This window comes from Quercus suber, unplaced genomic scaffold, assembly GCF_002906115.3.
Source record: "Quercus suber isolate HL8 unplaced genomic scaffold, Cork oak 2.0 scaffold_785, whole genome shotgun sequence".
NCBI lineage: Eukaryota > Viridiplantae > Streptophyta > Magnoliopsida > Fagales > Fagaceae > Quercus > Quercus suber.
This window is the reverse complement of record NW_027070221.1, coordinates 133,253-153,773: the sequence shown is the minus strand read 5'-3', so window position 1 is coordinate 153,773 and position 20,521 is coordinate 133,253. Positions and strand designations below refer to the sequence as shown.

General features: G+C 33.6%; 1 protein-coding gene across 1 annotated transcript; it reads right to left on the bottom strand.

The window, feature by feature from the left end:
- Positions 1–9,199: 9,199 nt before the first annotated feature.
- Positions 9,200–13,763, bottom strand: LOC111999911 (putative disease resistance protein RGA3). Its single transcript, XM_024032017.2, has 2 exons — positions 9,565–13,763; positions 9,200–9,479 (listed from the first exon to the last, which is right to left on the bottom strand). The coding sequence occupies exon 1, from the start codon at positions 13,504–13,506 to the stop codon at positions 9,613–9,615; it is 3,894 nt and encodes a 1,297-aa protein (XP_023887785.1). The 5' UTR covers positions 13,507–13,763; the 3' UTR covers positions 9,200–9,479; positions 9,565–9,612.
- Between the last annotated feature and the right edge of the window lie 6,758 nt (positions 13,764–20,521).

The window sequence follows — 20,521 nt, the reverse complement described above, 5'->3', positions numbered from 1 at the left end:
TAGTGTCAAAATTCAAAGACTAGACGTTGCAACAAAATAAAATGTGATTTTATAATGATATTTTAAATTTTATACATAAAATGGAAAATTACAGAATTAATTATAGATGATTGTAGCAATTTAAATTATTGTTTAGTTACATTTTAATAGATCGATCACAAATGATTGGGTAGAAATGTGTTAAGAAACAATTATTTTTATATATTCTTTTAATAGAAACAGTGATTGAGTAGAAATATGTTAAATTATTGTTTAGTTATATTCATTCCCTGTTTTTTCGAAGCAATTCTTAAGTACGTGAGAAAAGGTATAACGTATAAGAGTTTGAAGTTGCTCCGAAAGAAGGTTGGGCTTTACTAAAGATGAAAAAGGGCCCCCCACTGATCAATAATGATTCCACTTGAGAAAAAAGCTTCACAGCTGCAATAATTTGACTCCGCGTGAAGACTATAAAGAATATGTCCACACTTTCAGTTTCAGCGACACATGCATGTGAAATGTTGACATAAAATTTTATTTTTTCCATTGTCTTTTCTTGGTTTTGTTTTTTACTTAAAAAAAAAAAAATCTGGAAGGTAAGGGGGTCTGTGTTGCTAAGAAAATTCATTGGCTGGGAAGAATGAAATTCGACTTGAATCCTATAATCTGATATGTAATTTCCTGCAATCTCATAAATAATCCACACAGGTTCAAAATCAATCCAATCAGTATATGTTTGGAAAGGAGTGAGGTGATGATATAGAGATTCAGCCTTTTCTCATAATGAAACATTTAGAATTGCAGAAAATCATGCGGTAGATGATGTAACTATATGCTACCATACTTTATAATCACTGAATCATCTTTAGTTAATTGTGGATGCCTACCTAAGAAATGGCATCAAAATTTTCATTTGAAAGTGATGAGAATATCAAGGCATGTTCCTCTATAATAATCAGTTTTGTTCTCATTTCTCTCAAACAGCTTATAGGCCATGCCTTGAATGTTGTTCCCAATTCTCCATTTCCTTCCATCAGATGACTTATGGCCGCCACACAAAATTGTTCAAAATCCAATATTCTATATCGAATAGAACTAATATGCAACATACACAAGTAGACAATCAGCAGCCACTATTATCATTATAGTGTTATTTTAGGAAATAAATTTTTATTAAGGCAATCAGTTTTAACAAACAGAGATACAAATTTTGACAGTATTACCGTGTTGGCATAATCTAAGTCCTGTGAATCATTCATTGCATTGTTAGAGTTCTTTATCACAGCCTGCTGCTAGATCTACCACTACTACTAATGGCCCAAGAGTATTAAAATAAGAGAAGACAAGATTAGAAAAACATCTGACCTTCTTAAAGGTTTGTAATAAAGAGGTGAAATCACTCATGCTAGGCCTTAATAATGTGAATTGTTCCTGCAGAGACACTAACTGAGCTACAATTAATATCTTTGCAAAAGGCTCCACCAGAAAGAACACTCTTCTTTACCAAGAATTTTTTTTTTTTTGTATATTGTAGTCACTTGATTTTTGATACCTCTACCCTTCATCTCCTCTTGCGCACATATCTAGACCAATATTTGATTCAATTCATATTAGCTCATTAATCGCCACAATTAAAAAGAAAAAAAATAGTCTCTCTCATTTTCAATGTGAGATTAAATATTTTCATTAATTCCCCATCTTTCATATTCATTCTCACATCTTTACATTTATGTTGTAATATTTATTCATTTTAATTAATTAATATTAAAATGTTCCAACATAATTTAATAACAAATTTGAGATGATTTCTACTCAATTTTACTTTCTTCTCTTACCTATTTAAAAAAACTTCGATTTCTTAAATTTATTCTATTTTGCTAGAAATTCTCAAGAGATTTTTTTTCTTTATTATCTTTTTTAAAAACAAACTAAATGGGAATTAAGAGGTCTATACTACTTAGAAAATTAATTGGTTGGGATGAAAAAAATTTGGTTGGGCCTACCAATCAAATAATACTTACTTTCTATATGTTGGCAAGCTTATTCTAGGTTATCTTGATAAATCATGATGAAACAAGAAACTCATTCACTCAAAAGATATTAGAAGAGAGATTGATGAGAATGACAAGCAAAAGAGAAGAGAGTTTAAGAAGGGAAAATCAAACCATGAGAAAAGTGATGGGAATCTTATTTAGAATATGCTAAAATCCTATGATCTCCTATCATCTGATATATAATTTCTTGTGACCTAATTAAAAAAATTGCATTGCTTTAAGTCAATGCAGTCAAAATATGTTGGAAAAGAATAGTGTGAATATCAGAGGTTTGAACCTTTTGTTTCCAGAATTTGAAATATAAGAATATATTTTAAGAATAAAGGAAGAAACATAACAATATACAACACGCTTAGGAATTAAGATTGCAAATGATCACATTGCAAATGATGTAACGTTGTGCTAACATTTGTACAGGGTATGAGGAGCTAAAGTAAACCTAAGTAACTTGATGAAATAATATTCCAATCAACACTAAGAATTGCTATTTTGCCGTTCTATTTTCAAATAAATAGATAAATAAATAAATAAATAAATCTATTGCCTAGTGAAGGAGAGAACTTTCGGTGAAAAGTTTCAAGTCAAATACTCATCAGCTCAATTAAATGAAATTTTTTTTTTTTTTTTTGAGGGAATTCATTCCTTTTTCATTTTCTTTTTTTTTTTCTCCGTTCTCTCTAAATGGATTATATCTCACCAACCATTAAAAAGAGCTGGAAGAATCGCTCCATACAAGAATAATATTTTTAATAAGAATAATATAGGATATATAGTTATATTGAATATCTATATATATATATATATATATTTTTTACTTCTATTTATTATTATTATTTTTTTGTTTGGGCTCCTAAGAAATAACAATCCAGATATCGTTCCTGCATTAACAAATAAAGAGAATGAGCAAAATTGCACATTACCCTTAAACTTCAATGTTGTTACACTAAGACCTGCCAATTTGATACATTATAAGCCATGTTTTTAGTGCCTTGAATATATTACTGCCAGTAAGATGTGTGAGATTCTTTTTCTTTCCCATTTGGTGCTCTTTCTTCAAGCTAAGACCCAATTCTTCTCGTTAATCTGCTGATAAAACTTTGGTCCAAGTTTTGGATACAGTGTTTACTTCTCAAATAGGTCTATGATAGTGTGTTTCTGATTTATTATTTTTATGGGTTATTTTGGTACTCCCATTCTCGAAATTTTAAAATTTTGGTATGTTCAACTTCATAATTAATCATGTTTGCGAGGCTAAAACAATGGAATAGAACATATCCTTGAAAATATTTGTTGCTTTCAAAAATGCATTTGCTGATATTTAAGTTTTTTTACTATATTCCTTATCATCCTAAAGAGAATAGTGGGCAGATTAAGTGATAACCATTCAAATTTGAAACCTTGACAATAGATTAAGAGAAGTAGCTTCATTCCTTGTTCTTTTCGAAGCAATTCTTAAGTACGTGAGAGAAGGTATAAGTTTGAAGTTGCTCCGATAGAAGGTTGGACTGTACCAAAGTTGAAAAAGGGCCCCCCACCCCCACTGATCAATAATGATTCCACTTGAGAAAAAGCTTCACAGCTGCGATAATTTGACTCCGCGTGAAGACTATAAAGAACATGCCCACACTTTCAGCGACATATGCATGTGAAATTTTGACATGAAGTTTTATTTTTTCCATTGTNATATATATATTTTTTACTTCTATTTACCTTTATAATTTTTACTGTAATTACAAAAAAAAAATATTTTCAATAATTAATAGTGTCAAAAATCAAAGACTAGACATTGCAAAAAAATAAAATATGATTTTATAATGAATTTTTTAATTTTATACATAAAATGGAAAATTACGGAATTAATTAATTATAGATGATTGTAGCAATTTACATTTTAATAGATCACAAATGATTGAGTAGAAATATGTTAAGAAACAATCGTTTTATGTATATATATATATATATTCTTATGCTTTGTCATTATATATATATATATATTTTGATAGGTATTTTGTCAATATTAAATAGATGCTAGTTTTATTTATTATTTATATTAACTTAATTTTTAATTTTAGTGTTTATTATTATTATTATTTTTTTGTTTGGGCTCCTAAGAAATAACAATCCAGATATCGTTCCTGCATTAACAAATAAAGAGAATGAGCAAAATTGCACATTACCCTTAAACTTCAATGTTGTTACACTAAGACCTGCCAATTTGATACATTATAAGCCATGTTTTTAGTGCCTTGAATATATTACTGCCAGTAAGATGTGTGAGATTCTTTTTCTTTCCCATTTGGTGCTCTTTCTTCAAGCTAAGACCCAATTCTTCTCGTTAATCTGCTGATAAAACTTTGGTCCAAGTTTTGGATACAGTGTTTACTTCTCAAATAGGTCTATGATAGTGTGTTTCTGATTTATTATTTTTATGGGTTATTTTGGTACTCCCATTCTCGAAATTTTAAAATTTTGGTATGTTCAACTTCATAATTAATCATGTTTGCGAGGCTAAAACAATGGAATAGAACATATCCTTGAAAATATTTGTTGCTTTCAAAAATGCATTTGCTGATATTTAAGTCTTTTCTTGGTTTTGTTTTTTACTTAAAAAAAAAAAAAAATCTGGAATGGGAGGGGGTTCTGTGTTGCTAAGAAAATTCATTGGTTGGGAAGAATGAAATTCGACTTGAATCCTATAATCTGATATGTAATTTCCGGCAATCTCATAAATAATCCGCACAGGGTCAAAAATCAATCCAATCAGGATATGTTTGGAAAGGAATGAGGTGATATAGAGATTCAACCTTTTCTCATAATGAAAAATTGCAGAAAATCATGCTGCAGATGATGTAACCATACACTACCATACTTTCTAATCACTGAATCATCATTAGTTAATTGTGGATGCCTACCCAAGAAAATGGCATCAAAATTTTCATTTGAAAGTTCCTCTATAATAATCAGTTTTGTTCCCATCTCTCTCAAACAGCTTATAGGTCATGCATTCTCCATTTCCTTCCATCAGATGACATATGGCCGCCACACAAAATTGTTCAAAATCCAATATTCTCTATCGAATAGAACTAATATGCAACATACACAAGTAGACGATCAGCAGCAACTCTTATCATTATAGTGTTATTTTTGGAAGTAAATTTTTATTAAGGCAATCAGTTTTAACAAACAGATATACAAATTTTGACAGTATTATTATGTTGGCATAATCTACCTGTGAATCATTCATTGCATTGTTAGAGTTCTTTATCACAGCCTGATGCTAGATCTTCATCTACCACTATTAATAATGGCTCGAGAGTATTAAAATAAGAGAAGACAAGATTAGAAAAACATCTGACCACCTTAAAGGTTTGTAGTAAAGAGGTGAAATCACTCATGCTAGGGCTTAATAGTGTGAATTGTTCCTGCAGATACACTAACTGAGCTACAATTAATGTCATTGCAAAATACGATCACGATGGCACAAAATCATATGTTTACTCCTCCCGTTATATCCAATGTTACAAATCAAGGATATTGTATAAACAAAAAATAACTCTATTCACGGCTCTAATAAAGTTAAGTACTAGAATTTAATGACAGATTCTAGATGATTTCTACTCAATTTTACTTTCTTCTCTTACCTATTAAAAAAATCTTCGATCTCTTAAATTTATTCTATTTTGCTAGGAATTCTCAAGAGATTTTTTTTTCTTCATTATCTTTTTAAAAAAAATTGAATGAGAATTAAGGGGTCTATACTGCTCAGAAAATTAATTGGTTGGGCTGACCAATCAAATAATACTTACTTTCTATATGTTGGCAAGCTCATTCTAGGTTAATCTTGATAAATCATCATGAAACAAGAAACTCATCCACTCAAAAGATATTAGAAAAGAGATTGAGAATGACAAGCAAAAAAGAAGAGAGTTTAAGAAGGGAAAATCAAACCATGAGAAAAGTGCTGGGAATCTTTTTTAGAATATGCTAAAATCCTATGATCCTTATAAGGTTCCTATCATCTAATATACAATTTCTTGTGACCTAATTAAAAAAATTGCATTGCTTTAAGTCAATGCAATCAAAATATGTTGGAAACGAATAATTTGAATATCAGTGATTTGAACCTTTTGTTTCTAAAATTTGAACTATAAGAATAAAGGAAGAAACATAATATACAACACTATTAGGAATTAGGATTGCAAATGATAAACATCGTGCTAACATTTGTACAAGGTATGAGGAGCTAAAGTAAACCTAAGTAACTTGATGAAATATTATTCCAATCAACACTGAGAATTGCTATTTTGCCGATTTTCAAATAAATAGATAAATAAATAAACCTATTGCATAATTAAGGAGAGAACTTTCGGTGAAAAATCTCAAGTCAAATATTCATCAGCTCAGCTAAATGGGAAAAAAGGAAATAGAAAAGAGTGAGGAAATTCATTCCTTTTTCACTTCCGTTTTCTTTTTTTTCTCTGTTCTCTGTAAATAAATAGTGAAAATAGACTTAAAACTTGGAATGTTATCATATGGATTATATCTCACAGACCGCTAAAAAGAGCTAGAAGAACTACTCCATACAACTTGATCAAAACCCAACCAAAAGAAAACCAATCCAAATGCTGACCTCTACAATCACATGCTTAAAACAATCAATACTGTCAGATCAGTGAAGATTAGCATTTAAAAGCTTGTTACACTGATGGGCCAAATAGAATGAAGATACAGATATCTAAGCCGTGAAAATAGTATATGATACAAATCAGATTTATGTATCAGCTTCCACATCACTCAGTTTATTTTTTGCTAACAAAGGTTGATCATAAAACACCCAAAAGTGAAAAAGACTAGAATAGAAGCAATTCTGGAATGCTGCCTGCCTACCATTGGCATTGATCAACTAGAATAGAAGTTGTTGCTATGAATCAGATTTCGATAAAACTACTATGAGTGACTTTGCTTTGTTCCTTATTGTTGCTTCAAAGAATCACCTATGGCAAAAAAAAATTATTTCAATTCCCAAGAATCATTGTAAGGATTTAATTTTGCTTATAATTGAATTATTTACCTCCAATAGCAAAGTTTGCTAATGGCCAAGGACTAAGAAATTTTCTTCTAAAATCTTTATGTTCTTCCCTTATGTTGGATACATTGAGTGGCTAACAGAGCCTCATTAATTGTTTAGATGATATGGACAAATTCTGTAATCAAATAGTTTTGCCAAATGTTATGAAGCCTAGGTTTGTCAAGATGAAATTGATAAATAGAGCAACTTAAGGTGGGATGCTAAATTTCGTCGTCCTCCACAAGATTGGGAACAAGAATCCTTTGATTTGTTTATGGATTTGGTCTACTCTTCGAAGGTACGGGGATTAGGTCCGGATCGGGTGTGTTGGAAGACAGCAAGGAGTAAAGGTTTTGAGGTTAGAGGATTGTATCTTTTGTTTTACCCTCCTACCATCTTATCCTTCCCTTGGAAGATGATTTGGAAATCGAAGGTACCTCCAAGGTAGCTTTCTTTTCATGGTCTGCTTCCTTAGGTAAGATTTTAACAACAGATAACCTTCGCAAACAACATGTGATAGTTCTTGATTGGTGCTATATTTGTAAAAATTGTGAGGAGTCAGTGGATCATCTTCTTCTTCATTGCCCCATTGCTTGTGAGTTGTGGTCGTTGGTGTTTTGTTTGTTTGGAATCCATTGGGTTATGCCTCAGAAGGTTATTGAGTTGTTTGAGTCTTGGTAGGGTAAGTTTGGATGACATAGAAATATAGAGTTATGGAGAATTGTGCCTCACTGTGTGTTATGGTGTATTTGGCGCGAAAGGAATGCTAGAAGTTTTGAAGGGTGTGAACGCTCTATGTTAGAGATTAAGTCTTTTTTTTTACACTCTCCTCGATTGGAGTGTGGTCTTTTGTCATTTTTTTTGTTCTTCCCTTCCTACGTTACTTGATCATTGTAATCTTGGTTATTGATTTAAGCCCCCATAGTACATTCCCAATGTACTCGGGTTGGCTATTTTTCGTTTTTTAATAAAATTTTCGTTACTTATCAAAAAAAAAAAAAAACTAGTGAAACAAAAGCAAGTTCAGGTTGTGAAACTAAAGAGTTGGTTTTGTCCTAATTCAGAACTACTGAAATCCATAATCAGCATTTGCTCTACTGCCAGAGATCTTGCAAAAAATCATTTCAAGACATATGTCTTAATATTGTCTTCACATTTTCTAGAAAAGAAATGGAAGGTCAGAATTTTCAATTTAAATCTTCTTAAACTATATTTCAAAATTCAGATGGGCTAACATAAATATTCTCAACGTCTATATCATATGTACTTTAATTTCCAGAGCTTGAGTGCAAAAACTGAAAAGATTCAGCTCTATAATATTAAGCAGTCTCAATGTCTCATCAAGGGAACACGCCTGTGTGGGAAAAAAACAGAAAACTGAAGATTTTCGTCCAATGCTCTAGTACATAATGAAGACAGATTTCAATTTTTGAAGGAATATAGAAAGTTCACCACTTCTAGAGAATATTCTTATAAAAAAGCCTTATTTTTAAGTTCTTCTCTGCCAAAATTTTACCTTAATGCAAGAAGATTTTCTTCTAGGGGCATTCCCTAGAAATAACAGATATCAAATAAGAAATTACTGTATTACAAGGAACTAGATTTCAATAGAATTGCACTAAGGCCTCACATTTCTTTATAAACATTTGTTTACTCCTTAACTGTTATCTATGTTATTTTATTTGTTACCATCTTCAACTTAATTATTTTTTTTATCAGAAAAATGAATTCCTGGACTGAGCGCATACAAGATTCCAATTTATATGATTTTAATAGATTTCAAACAAAGGCTGGATTATAACTTTATGCCTTTATGTTAAGTTAAGCAGCCCTAAGCATTCAAGACTACATCAAAGATGAAAGAAAATCCATGTTATGTAAGTGCAAAGCAAGGCTCTGCTCTTATGGTGTCTCAACTTTTGAGATCCATATTAACGGAATATTTGTCCAGGACAACAGCTATTCACTCTATGGAACATAAAATTGGTCATAATCCATTTACTGTTGCTAATATGTTGAATCAACTACTTATGCTGATAATCCATCAACCTGATGGCTTTGTTTACAAACTAATACGCACCCATATCTTTCTGGAATATGCTAAAAGCCAAAGCTATGAATATATAAATTAACTTTAAAACATGTTATGTAATAAGTTGCCTATCTAACCTGGACAAATATTTTTCTCAACGATGGCTGTGAATAAGAAATTTCAAACCTATATAGGCTTTATAAATATTATTATTTTCGTTGGTAAAAGAATTATCTACAAACAAAATGTGTCAAACAAGAATTGGGTTCATCAGTGAGCAATTTTAGGCAATCGTCCATGTTTCCTTGGCATCCTTTCAGTTTTTTGTACAGTGCTTTGAATAAATCTGCATATTAAATTGCAAATAAATTGGAAGAAGATAAAGAAGTTGGCACAAAAAGAAAAGAAATAGTACAAGTTGTAGTTCTTACCCGAAGAAGCTGAAGGATATTAGTTGCCGAACAAGAATTTAATTCTTACTAATCTCGATATTGAAAATCTGGGACATGAGCAATCTCGCCAATTCCCTTCTGGTATCTTTCTTTCAAGTGGGGACACCTAATGATTATCAGGGTTTGTAAAGAGGAGAGCCGATGCATTCCTGATGGAAGTGATGTCAGATTGGGGCAAAAACGGACTTCAAATCTTTCGAGTGATGTGAGACTTCCAATCCCTTCGGGGAGTGATATCAGACAGGGCAGTTTGGAAATTCTAAGATTCTGAAGTGCAGTAAGGTTGCCAATCCCTTCGGGGAGTGATATCAGACAGCGCAAATTGGAAATTTCAAGATCCTGAAGTGCAGTAAGGTTGCCAATCCCTTCGGGGAATGATATCAGACAGCGCAAATTGTGAATTCCAAGATTCTGAAGTCCAGTAAGGTTGCCAATCCCTTCGGGGAATGATATCAGACAGCGCAAATTGTAAATTCCAAGATTCTGAAGTGCAGCAAGGTTGCCAATCCCTTCGGGGAGGGATATCAGACAGCGCAAATTGGAAATTTCAAGATCCTGAAGTGCAGTAAGGTTGCCAATCCCTTCGGGAAGTGATACCGGACAGCGCAAATTGGAAATTTGAAGTTTCTGAAGTGCAGTAAGGTTGCCAATCCCTTCGGGGAGTGATATCAGACAGGGCAAATTGGAAATTTCAAGTTTCTGAAGTGCAGTAAAGTTGCCAATCCCTTCGGGAAGTGATATCAGACAGGGCAAATTGTAAATTTCAAGTTTCTGAAGTGCAGTAAAGTTGCCAATCCCTTCGGGAAGTGATATCAGATTGGGCAAATTGGAAATTTTAAGGTTTTCAAGTACCGTAATTTGAGGGCTGACACCAACAGATTGTGTGTCTTCATCACAGAATAGATCAACCTCCTTGCACTCGCTAATGAGCAGCGTCTTGAGGGAGGTGAGATGTTGCATAAATAGAGACAGAGATAGAGACTTTAGTCTATTGCATCCCTCTATCCGTAGCTCCTCGAGAGAAGCCAGGTTTTGCAACCACTGCTCTGGCAGAAACTCTATGTCCTCCATCCTACACAAAGATAGAGACTGTAATTTGCAGAGAGGAGGGGAGGAGTTCGAAGAAGAGGGAACCGAAGAGATTGCTGTCATATTCATTGTTTGTTGCAATGGATTGCAACTGGAAACTCTCAGTCGTAGATGTTCTTCAAGATTTGGAAACAACGGCATGCAAGTCAGGTTTTCGCAAAGACTAATTTCCAACTGTAAAAGCCGAGGAAAAGAAGGCAATGATACATGCGGCTGGCATTGATGACTTGATGTTGCCACACCCACTGTATCCCTCCTCCACCATCCCATTAGATTAGGGCAATTCCGCAATTTGAGTGACTCTAGGGATGGGAAAAATGATGATGAAGCAGAGATCTCCTCAGTGATTTCCCGGTCTGATATGTATTCCAGACCATCCATATTTATTAGAGATAGATTTCGGAGATTTGGGAGTTGATACATTGGCGATAGATGTTGGCACAGCGAGATTGATATTTCTAATATCACAAGACCAGTCAGCGAAGGAAGCCAACTCGGAAATCTCACACCCTGGTAACTTTCCACATTCAACATTTTTAAATTCTGGTGTGGCTGGAGGCCTTCCATTAAATTTTCATCTTCACAAACACCTGCGACATCGTTACCCAGCCCATCATCCCATATTAATTCCAATTTTCTAAGATACTGCTTGTCCTTCAAATTCGCAGCCTTGGCTTTAGAGGCGGCATCTTTCACCCGTACCTTAATTGTAATTCTTAGTTTTCCTCTCAAGTTATTTAGCTTGTTCAATTCCGGAAGACCAGCGCAAGTAAGTTCCTCGTTTACAATAAACAACGGTAATACTTGAAGAGAAGTCAACTGCCCTATTCCAGGTGGCATGTGAGTCAAATCGCGACAATCTTCCAACTCAAGATTCCGGAGGTTGAACAAATTTTGAATGTTTCCCGGTAGTTCTTTAAGATTATAACAACCAGTGAGGTTTAACGTTTGCAAATTCAACAATTTAGTAATAGAACTAGGGAGAACTTCAAATCTATTAAAGGAAAGATTAAGGTACTTTAAATATTTCAACTCTTCTATAGAATTTGGCACCGTCGTAATATTTGAGCGTTGTAGATCTAATGCACGCAACCATTTTAAACTAGAAAAAAGTATTTCAAGAGGTGATTTTTGACAACTTGATTCTTCCTCACCTGGATCAGTTCTTAAAATGAGCGTGCGTATCTTCTTTGCTTTGAATATGGAGCTTAAATCCTTCTTAAGAACTCTGTGATATGCAGTTGATAGGTGACGAACATTCTCATTGACATTTTCTATATTTGAATCAATATATGTGCACTCAACTCTTGAGATTGATTGTGCAAGATCATGGATTAAATCATGCATTTTAAAACTAATTATATTCCCAAAACTATCTTCTCTACCTACTTGAAAGAAGGACCTCCAAAGTAGGTCCATACAGTACTCATTAGCAACATCCTCCACATGTAGCTTTTCATTCGATGACTGGATAAATCCTTGTGCTATCCATAGATTTATCAATCTCAGCTTTGAAATCTCATAATCTTTAGGAAACAATGAACAATAAGTGAAACAACACTTTAAATGTGATGGGAGATGATCATAACTCAATTTTAGAATTGGTGAAATGCCAGTATTATTTTCTTCTTGAGTTACATTTGTAAGTACTTTATTCTTGATATATAACCATTCATCCTCTGTCTTTTTGAAGTATAGTATTCTCCCAATCGCCTTTATAACAAGAGGCACTCCATAACATTTTTGTACAATATCCATTCCAATTTCTTCAAGATTAGGATTAATCATCTCTTGCCTTTTTCTAAATGCCATTTGCTTAAATAAAGACCAAGATTGGTTTTCCAAGAGGCCTTTTAGATAATACGGTGAGATGGTGCTAGTAATCTCTGCAACCAATTTTGTCCGTGTAGTTATCACCACCTTACTTCCCTTTGAGCCACCCATCAAAAGTCTTTTCAAGTTATACCACCTATCCTCATCCTCATTCCACACATCATCCAACACAAGTAAGTACTTCTTTTGGTTGAGTGCTTTACGAAGTTCATTTTGCACTTGCTCCATTTCAGGGTTTTCAAGTTTTGAACCAGCACATCTAATTATCTTTTCAGCAATTGTTTTTACATCAAAAACATCAGAGACACACACCCACATGCGCAACTCAAAATAATTCTTCACTTTCTCATCGTTGTATACATATTGAGCAAGTGTGGTCTTCCCCAGCCCTCCAATCCCCACCATGGACATAAACGAAACATTCTCTTGCACATCATAGTCCAATAATAGATCTATAATGGCTTTCTTATCCTCTTCTCTCCCAATAACTTCTTCTTCACATACAAATGAGTAAGTTTGATCCCTCACCCTAGTCACAACCCTTGTTTCTGATGTACGTACTAAAAACTGAAACTTATTCATATCATTTGCTATTGCATCAAATCTCTCCCTCATCGATGTTATTTTTTTAGCCATATCATGGCGAAAAGCAAGTTGGTTTGAACTCGAAAAGAAAGTAGTAAGAGAAGTACGTACCCTCTTTGCCATTTGATCACCACCCATCACCCTTTGACGCAAATCTTCAGTGTAGAAATCGGTCAGCAAGTCATCCGCATCATAGACTGCGTCCCTGAGCCTCATGAGCCAGTGCTTGACTTGATGGTTCTTGACCTGCTGCTCCTCAGCATCCAGAAGTACAGCTTGAACAGCGGAAACAGTATCCTTCAATTTTTCGAACTCATCTTTGACACCCCACACGGATCCAATCTCTGCGAAAGCCATAGAGCCCAAATTTTCAATGATCGTCTGCGCAACGCCAAACGGGATTGCTTCGGCCATTTCTTCTTGGTAAGCGAAAGAAAACACTGAAAGATAGATTAGATCACAAGAGAGCAGAAAGCAGTAATTGAACTGGTTTTTGGATGGAGAGCAGAAGCAGTAGTTGAAGTTGAAATCCAACGAAGTAGTTGAACTGCTCTAAATAAAATAAGGAGTGATTCCGCGTAAAAAATAAAATAATCACTCCGCGTGAAGACTAACAGTCTGAAGCTGCTCCGAAGGAAGAGTTGGTCGGCCATAGCTCAAATATTATAATGGATGATTCCACTTGACAAAAAGTTGAGACAAAGGTGAAAAAACAAAGAGCAATAATAAAAAACCAAACAGGCGTTAAGGCCTCTTTGGTTATGAAAATAAAAACCTTTTTTTTTTTCATTCTCAGTTTTTAGTGGTCCTATAACCCAAAAATTGGTTTGATTTTAATATTTATATTCGTATTCTAAAAGTTGAATTTGAAGGTAAAAAATGAATATAACTTTTTGGGGGGGTTTTATTTTCTATGAATATAAATAAACATATTCGTAAATATTGTAAAAACATAAAGTTACTTTTTTTTTAGTAATGTGATATATATGAGTGAGAAAAACTAATTTTTGTTTTTTTAAAATATAAAACAATGACCAAATACAAGTATAATGTATTCGATATCCAAAATATGTATTTGAATGTTCAAATAGCGTGTAAAACATTATAAACATTTAGACCTCCATATACAAATTACCAATTTAAGCTTATTATCAAACAATAAATGTTCGGAACATGAACATAAGCTAATAACATAATTAATAAACAATCTAAACCAATTAAAATCACATCCATAGCAGAAATTAAATGACAAAGATTATGGGAAGAAAGATGCAAACATAAGGACAACATAGCAATGTGTTATCAAAGAGGAAACCGAAACCCTCGGCGTAAAACCTCTCCGAGGCCCTCCAAGCGGTCAATAATCCACTAAAGAATGAAGTTGGGATACATGAACAACAAAAGATCATCCAAGCCTAATCTACCAATTATACCTAAGCCTTCCAAACTTATTACTCCAATGAGGTTGCACCAAACCTTTATTTTCTTTAACTTACCGAATTCCGCTATAACCCATAGCATCAACTAATAAACATTGGTCTCTTCCTAATTGCTTCCCAATGCACCAAATAGCATTCTCACAAATGTGGGTATGATGAGAAAAAAATTTGGGTAAGAACCTCTCAAGAATGTAACAATGAAGAAGGTGAGTGTAAAGAAATTTGAAGAGTCTTTATGAAAAGATTGTAAATGAGTCAATCTTGTTTTTCTCTAGAGTTTCTTTCTCAAAATTCTCTCTGGAAACTCTCTACATTTTGTGGGTATAATGATCTATATATAGTGGTGGGTGCTTGGAATGCGAAGAGTCATTTTTTCAAAACAGAGCTGGCTGGTGATTTGATTAAGTTGCGAGTTCAAACCGCGAGCTAACTGAATGGCCAGTCTGGGCTTTTTGTCCTGTAGTGTTACAGCTGGCATGACGGTTAAGCTTCTCTGCATGCTTCACTCGTGTACATCTTCTGGTGGCTTGCCAGTCGCGAGTCACCTGCGAGATCCAGTCACGAGTCCCTACTTCACTACACAATCTTGAGCATTTCTTCACACTCTCTCACACACTACCCTTACATTATTCCCACCTAAATACAGAGTTTCTAAATATTGAATTACAAGCAAATTTGGCACGAAATAAAGCCAACAGAATGATTGATTAAATTCAACCTTACAGTATTCAAAAAAACTAACCAAACATCACCAAATATAAAAATAAATGCTTTTTTTTTATTCAAATTTAGAATTTGAATATAAAATAAAGAATACAAAAACTGAATACACCACTTTTTGAAACCAAACAATTCCTAATTTTTCGTAAATTCATTTCACTCAGTTTTGGGAAATAATATTTGTATCTTGTAATTGTATTACTATTCGTTGGAGTTAATGCAGTTTTCTATTCTTCCCAGAGAAAAGAACCCGTGCACACATATCACTTTGTTGGAGATGAGTTTCGTGACAGAAGGAGCCTGCTGGGTCCATCCCTTTTAAAATGTTTGGATGCCCAGTCCAATGCAAAAGAGCTGCCCATTGGGCTAAGAAATGGGCTTGTAGATTAGAGAAATCCCCCTTTTTATGATATTGAGTTGAGCAAAATCAATGAAATTAAGGTGAAGTAAGAAAGATGCTTATTCACACGATTGAAAGTGGTTAGGTTTCGCAAAACCCAATAAAGAAATTTATCTATATATTAAAAGAGTTATTATAGTTCTTAATATGGCAAAAACTTGAGTGCGTTAAGAATTAAGAAGGTTTCTTCGAAATTTCAAAAATAAAAAATTCTCAAAACTGTTACTTGATTGTGTTTGATTCCTAATGAAAAGTTGTTATCCATACTATTATTTAAGAGGCTTTCCTTATTTGGATTACTCATTTTTTAGTTCAAAAATACCCCTACAACCTTATGTTTAAGTAGAAACAAAACTAATGGATAATTCTGTAAAAATACAACTCTAACTCCCACTAAAATATTGCCTAAAAAATACGATCACTCTGCTATTAATTTCCAAATTTTTTTATTCACTTATAAATTAGATTTTCAAAATAAAAATTATATATATAAAATAAAAGCACATTTTTTTTTTGCTAAAAAAAAAAAAGCCTCATTGCACACGCGAAAGCACGTGTGATGAGGTTAGTATTGTTTGATTGTGTTTTCCTTAGAAGTGCTTCTTTGGACTCCATAGATACTTTTTCTCCCCATTTTCAATAATTCCTTATGATTTTCTTATTTAAAATAGGTTTCAATGAATGTTTTAATTTCAATGACCCTTTTTAAATAATGTAGTTTAGTTCTACCAAGTCTACAAATATATATATATATATATATATTTTTTTTTTTTTAATTTCAAATTTGTTTTGTTAGACATCATGATATTCCTGTAGGTAAATTTAGATATATATATATATATATTTTTTTTTTTTTAATTTCAAATTTGTTTTGTTAGACATCATGATATTCCTGTAGGTAAATTTAGATTTTATGTTCATAAAAATGGTATAAAGAAAATTGTGGGGTCAGTTTTTGTTGCCCAAGCCCAAAGGATGTGGGTTAAAGGCCCAATGAACTCAGAACAATGAATTTGTAGAGAGTGGGCGAAAGAGTTGGGCTGGTTATGAAGCACAGAACAATTGGCTAGGTTACGCGTAGTGATGATAACGTGAACTAAAACTCAGATAACTCCATGAATGAATGTTCGAAGAGGTGTTTTATTAAGTGAACAGTGATTACAGCGTTCAGAGTTACAGTAAAGCTTTTCTCTCTCTTTCTCTTTCTCTTTTCCGATCCCCCATTATCAGGGACCCTTCTTCTTTATATAGCATCCCTTCCTATCATCTCTATCGTCCACCTGTTCTTCATCCACGCATCTACTCAAGTGCATGTCACGTCATGTGTCTACTTTAGTTCTTTGTGAGTAGCGGTAGCTGAGGTCGCACTGTTCAGGGGTCTTCTCCATATAAATGTGGCTAGAAAAGCTGTTGCAGCTCATTAAATGCGGTGGTAGCAGTTTTTCCTTTAAATATTTTTTTAGTTCTGATCATTTCCGGATCCACCCAGGACCTATCATTACCGTTGGGATCGTTGGGAAGATTAGTCGGACCTTCCACACGTTCGTTTGATCAAGGCTCATCATAGCCGAGGAGCAAGACGTCTTCAGACCAATGGTAACCTCTTCGGACGACACTCCCCTTTTGCTTCTAGGCTTCCTGCTTTAGATGGACCGCTCCAACCACCTATTAATCCTCGGAAATACAATAGTCCTTAACAAGGGGTTCCGGGCCCATTAAGTAGATTTGGGCTTTTTCCCCCACAAAAATTTTCATAGAAGATGGCATAAATGTTTTTTTTTTTTAATATAAAATATAAATTTCGAATAGACAAAAATATGAGCATTTTAGGAAATTTGACTAAAATATTGCATTCTACCGTTTTATAATGATGTCAAATTATCACCAAACAGATGAATACTTATCGTTATTTTATTCTAATATATTTTATTCCTTTGAAATCCTCATATGAATAGTTACAACTTTGGCTTTCCGTCCTTCTTCTATGAAGTGTAAAATTTTATATAAATATCCATGCGATAGTGAAATTCAATTTCAATAGAATAATCTCTAAAAGACGATTCTCAATCATTTTCTTTCAAACCATAATATTTTACCTAGAGACTGAGATTTCAAAGAGGATTCTCGTTGCTAGCCTGTTCTAGAGAAAAGCAATTCAAAGAAAAAAATTTCTAAAATCGAACAAGTCTAGTGCAAAAAATTGTAATTTACCAAATCTATCTCAAATAATCATGGCTGTTGTGCAAGAATCATCCGTGGACCATCAAAGTAAAAGTAAAATATTAGTAACTTTGAATTATCGACTATGAATCACACAACAATTACTTTCTCCCTAAAATTTTCCTGTTCTTTTAATTAATTGATTTCATTTATTATTGCATAATTTTCACTTCCAAATTATGCTCAAACTTAGGAAGTGTAGAATGAAAATCTTGGCACCTTCATTTTTTTTTTATTAAATTCAATATTCAAGAAGTAATTATCAAATTTATCAAAAACAAAAAATCAAGAAGTTACAAAAACATGCCATTACTTCATGTTTGCAACTCATCCACCTTCAAATAGAAGTAATGTACAAGTAGTCATGCTAAATTTCAATATTTACTCAAAAATAAACATCTAAAGGAAATGGATTTAAAACATCATTCCTTTTTAAATTTGAAAGTTTATATTGGTTCCATACCCCAAGTGTGTTGCATTCCTATCTCACATGTGAATGTGTCTCGTATACTAGACTCAGATAAAGTACACTCTTATACAAAGGAAGACAAATACACACACTATGCATTAAATATTTCACCTCTTTCTTTTTATCTTTCATGATTTAGTGGAGAGTGGAACCGAATTGGAGGTTTACACAATCATCAAGGGGTGCCAAACACAACAAAATACAACCCCAAATCGAATAAATGCTCTCCACACCAGCCTTAAAGTTCGGTCTAAGCATCATTACACCTAAATGATCAAAAGAGGAATAGGCAGCGACATCCACTAATGGTGGTGACTGGTGACTCTTCAATTGAGGAATATAGGCAACAAGATCCACTATTGGTAGTGAGGACTTTCACTTTGTCCAACCCTTTTTTGGTTTAACGGCTCTATATGATATGCTTGTTATGAACTAGGATGTGTGCGGTTGATTTGGTGTTAAAGCAAGCGAGGGGCCGAATATGCAGTAATGTGGAAGGGAGGCCATTCTCCTCCTAGAATTGAGAGGCAAATTCAGAGTTGGAATTATCTGTGCTTAGCTTCATTGATCTTTTCTTGAGAACATAAATAGCCAATTCTAAGATGAGATATTCTCATCACAATCTAATCCTAAAACATAGGACCCAACTCCTGTCTAGATTTGAATACAAATTGAAAATAACAAACTGAATATATTTGAAAAGAAAAAATAAAATACAATCCTGATCCGCAAATACTGCTTATTATTTCATTTTATCCAATCTGCAACTATTCTGCTACCATAACTATCCATCATGGGTATATCCTTCAAACCCTATCAAATCCTTTTTTTTTCTTTTTTTTTTTTCTTTTTTTTTTTTTAAATTTTGATAATTACTACAGTACTATTAGGATTAGGAGTTTATTTTCTTTTTATCTTTCATGATTTAGTGGAGAGTGGAACCGAATTGGAAGTTTACACAATCATCAAGGGATGCCAAACACATAAAAATACAACCCCAACGCGAATAAATGCTCTCCACACCAGCCTTAAAGTTCTGTCTAAGCATCATTACACCTAAATGATCAAAAGAGGAATAGGCAGCGACATCCACTAATGGTGGTGACTGGTGACTCTTCAGTTGAGGAATATAGGCAACAAGATCCACAATTGGTAGCGAGCACTTTCACTTTGTCCAACCCTTTCTGGGTTTAATGGCTATATATGCTTGTTATGAACTAGGATGTGTGGGGTGGATTTGGTGTTAAAGCAAGTGAGGGGCTGAATATACAGTGATGTGGAAGGGAGGCCATTCTCCTCTTAGAATTGAGAGGCAAATTCAGAGTTGGAATTATCTGTGCTTAGCTCATTGATCTTTTCTTGAGTACATAAATAGCCAATTCTAAGATGAGATATTCTCATCAAAATCTAATCCTAAAACATAGGACCCAACTCCTGTCTAGATTTGAATACAAATTGAAAATAACAAACTGAATATATTTGAAAAGAAAAAATAAAATGCAATCCTGATCCGCAAATACTGCTTGTTATTTCATTTTATCCCATCCGCAACTATTCTGCTACCATAACTATCCATCATGTGTATGCCCTTCAAATCCTGTCATATCTTCTTTTTTTTTTTTTTTTTTGATAATTACTACAGTACTATCATTAATGTCAAAATAGTGAAAATCTAAATCACTCCTTCAGTAGTAATACTAATTGTTAGCACCAACTCACAGCAGAGTGATATTCTAAAACCAATTTTGAGGTCCCCTCCTTTCCCCGTCTTACATGCCAGTAAATATTCCAAACACAATGAGTTGACAATCACCCCGAAGCAATCAAGAATTCAAGTAGACAAAAGAACTCAAGGAATTTGGTAAAAAAAAAATCATGATATTCCCACATCAAAACTTGACTATGAATACAGAACACAAGGAAAAGATTCAGAATTAGCCATGCCTACATGAATTGAATTGGCAAAGGTGACGGAATTTGAATAGAATTTTGCTGAGATAAAGCCTTTTGTCTCCTAACCCCCAACTCACCCCCAATTCACATCACACCCAGAAAAGAGAAACAAATACCCAACATTAATGATAAAACCAACAAAATCCAACATCCCCTCCATGAAGTTTTTACCATTTTATAGGGTGAGACACTAGATAATCATGCTTCCCAGATCAAGGATTCAATAGC

Bases quoted from the DNA above. Each gene is read 5' to 3' on its own strand.
- LOC111999911 (XM_024032017.2), bottom strand. From the start codon at position 13,506: ATGGCCGAAGCAATCCCGTTTGGCGTTGCGCAGACGATCATTGAAAAT.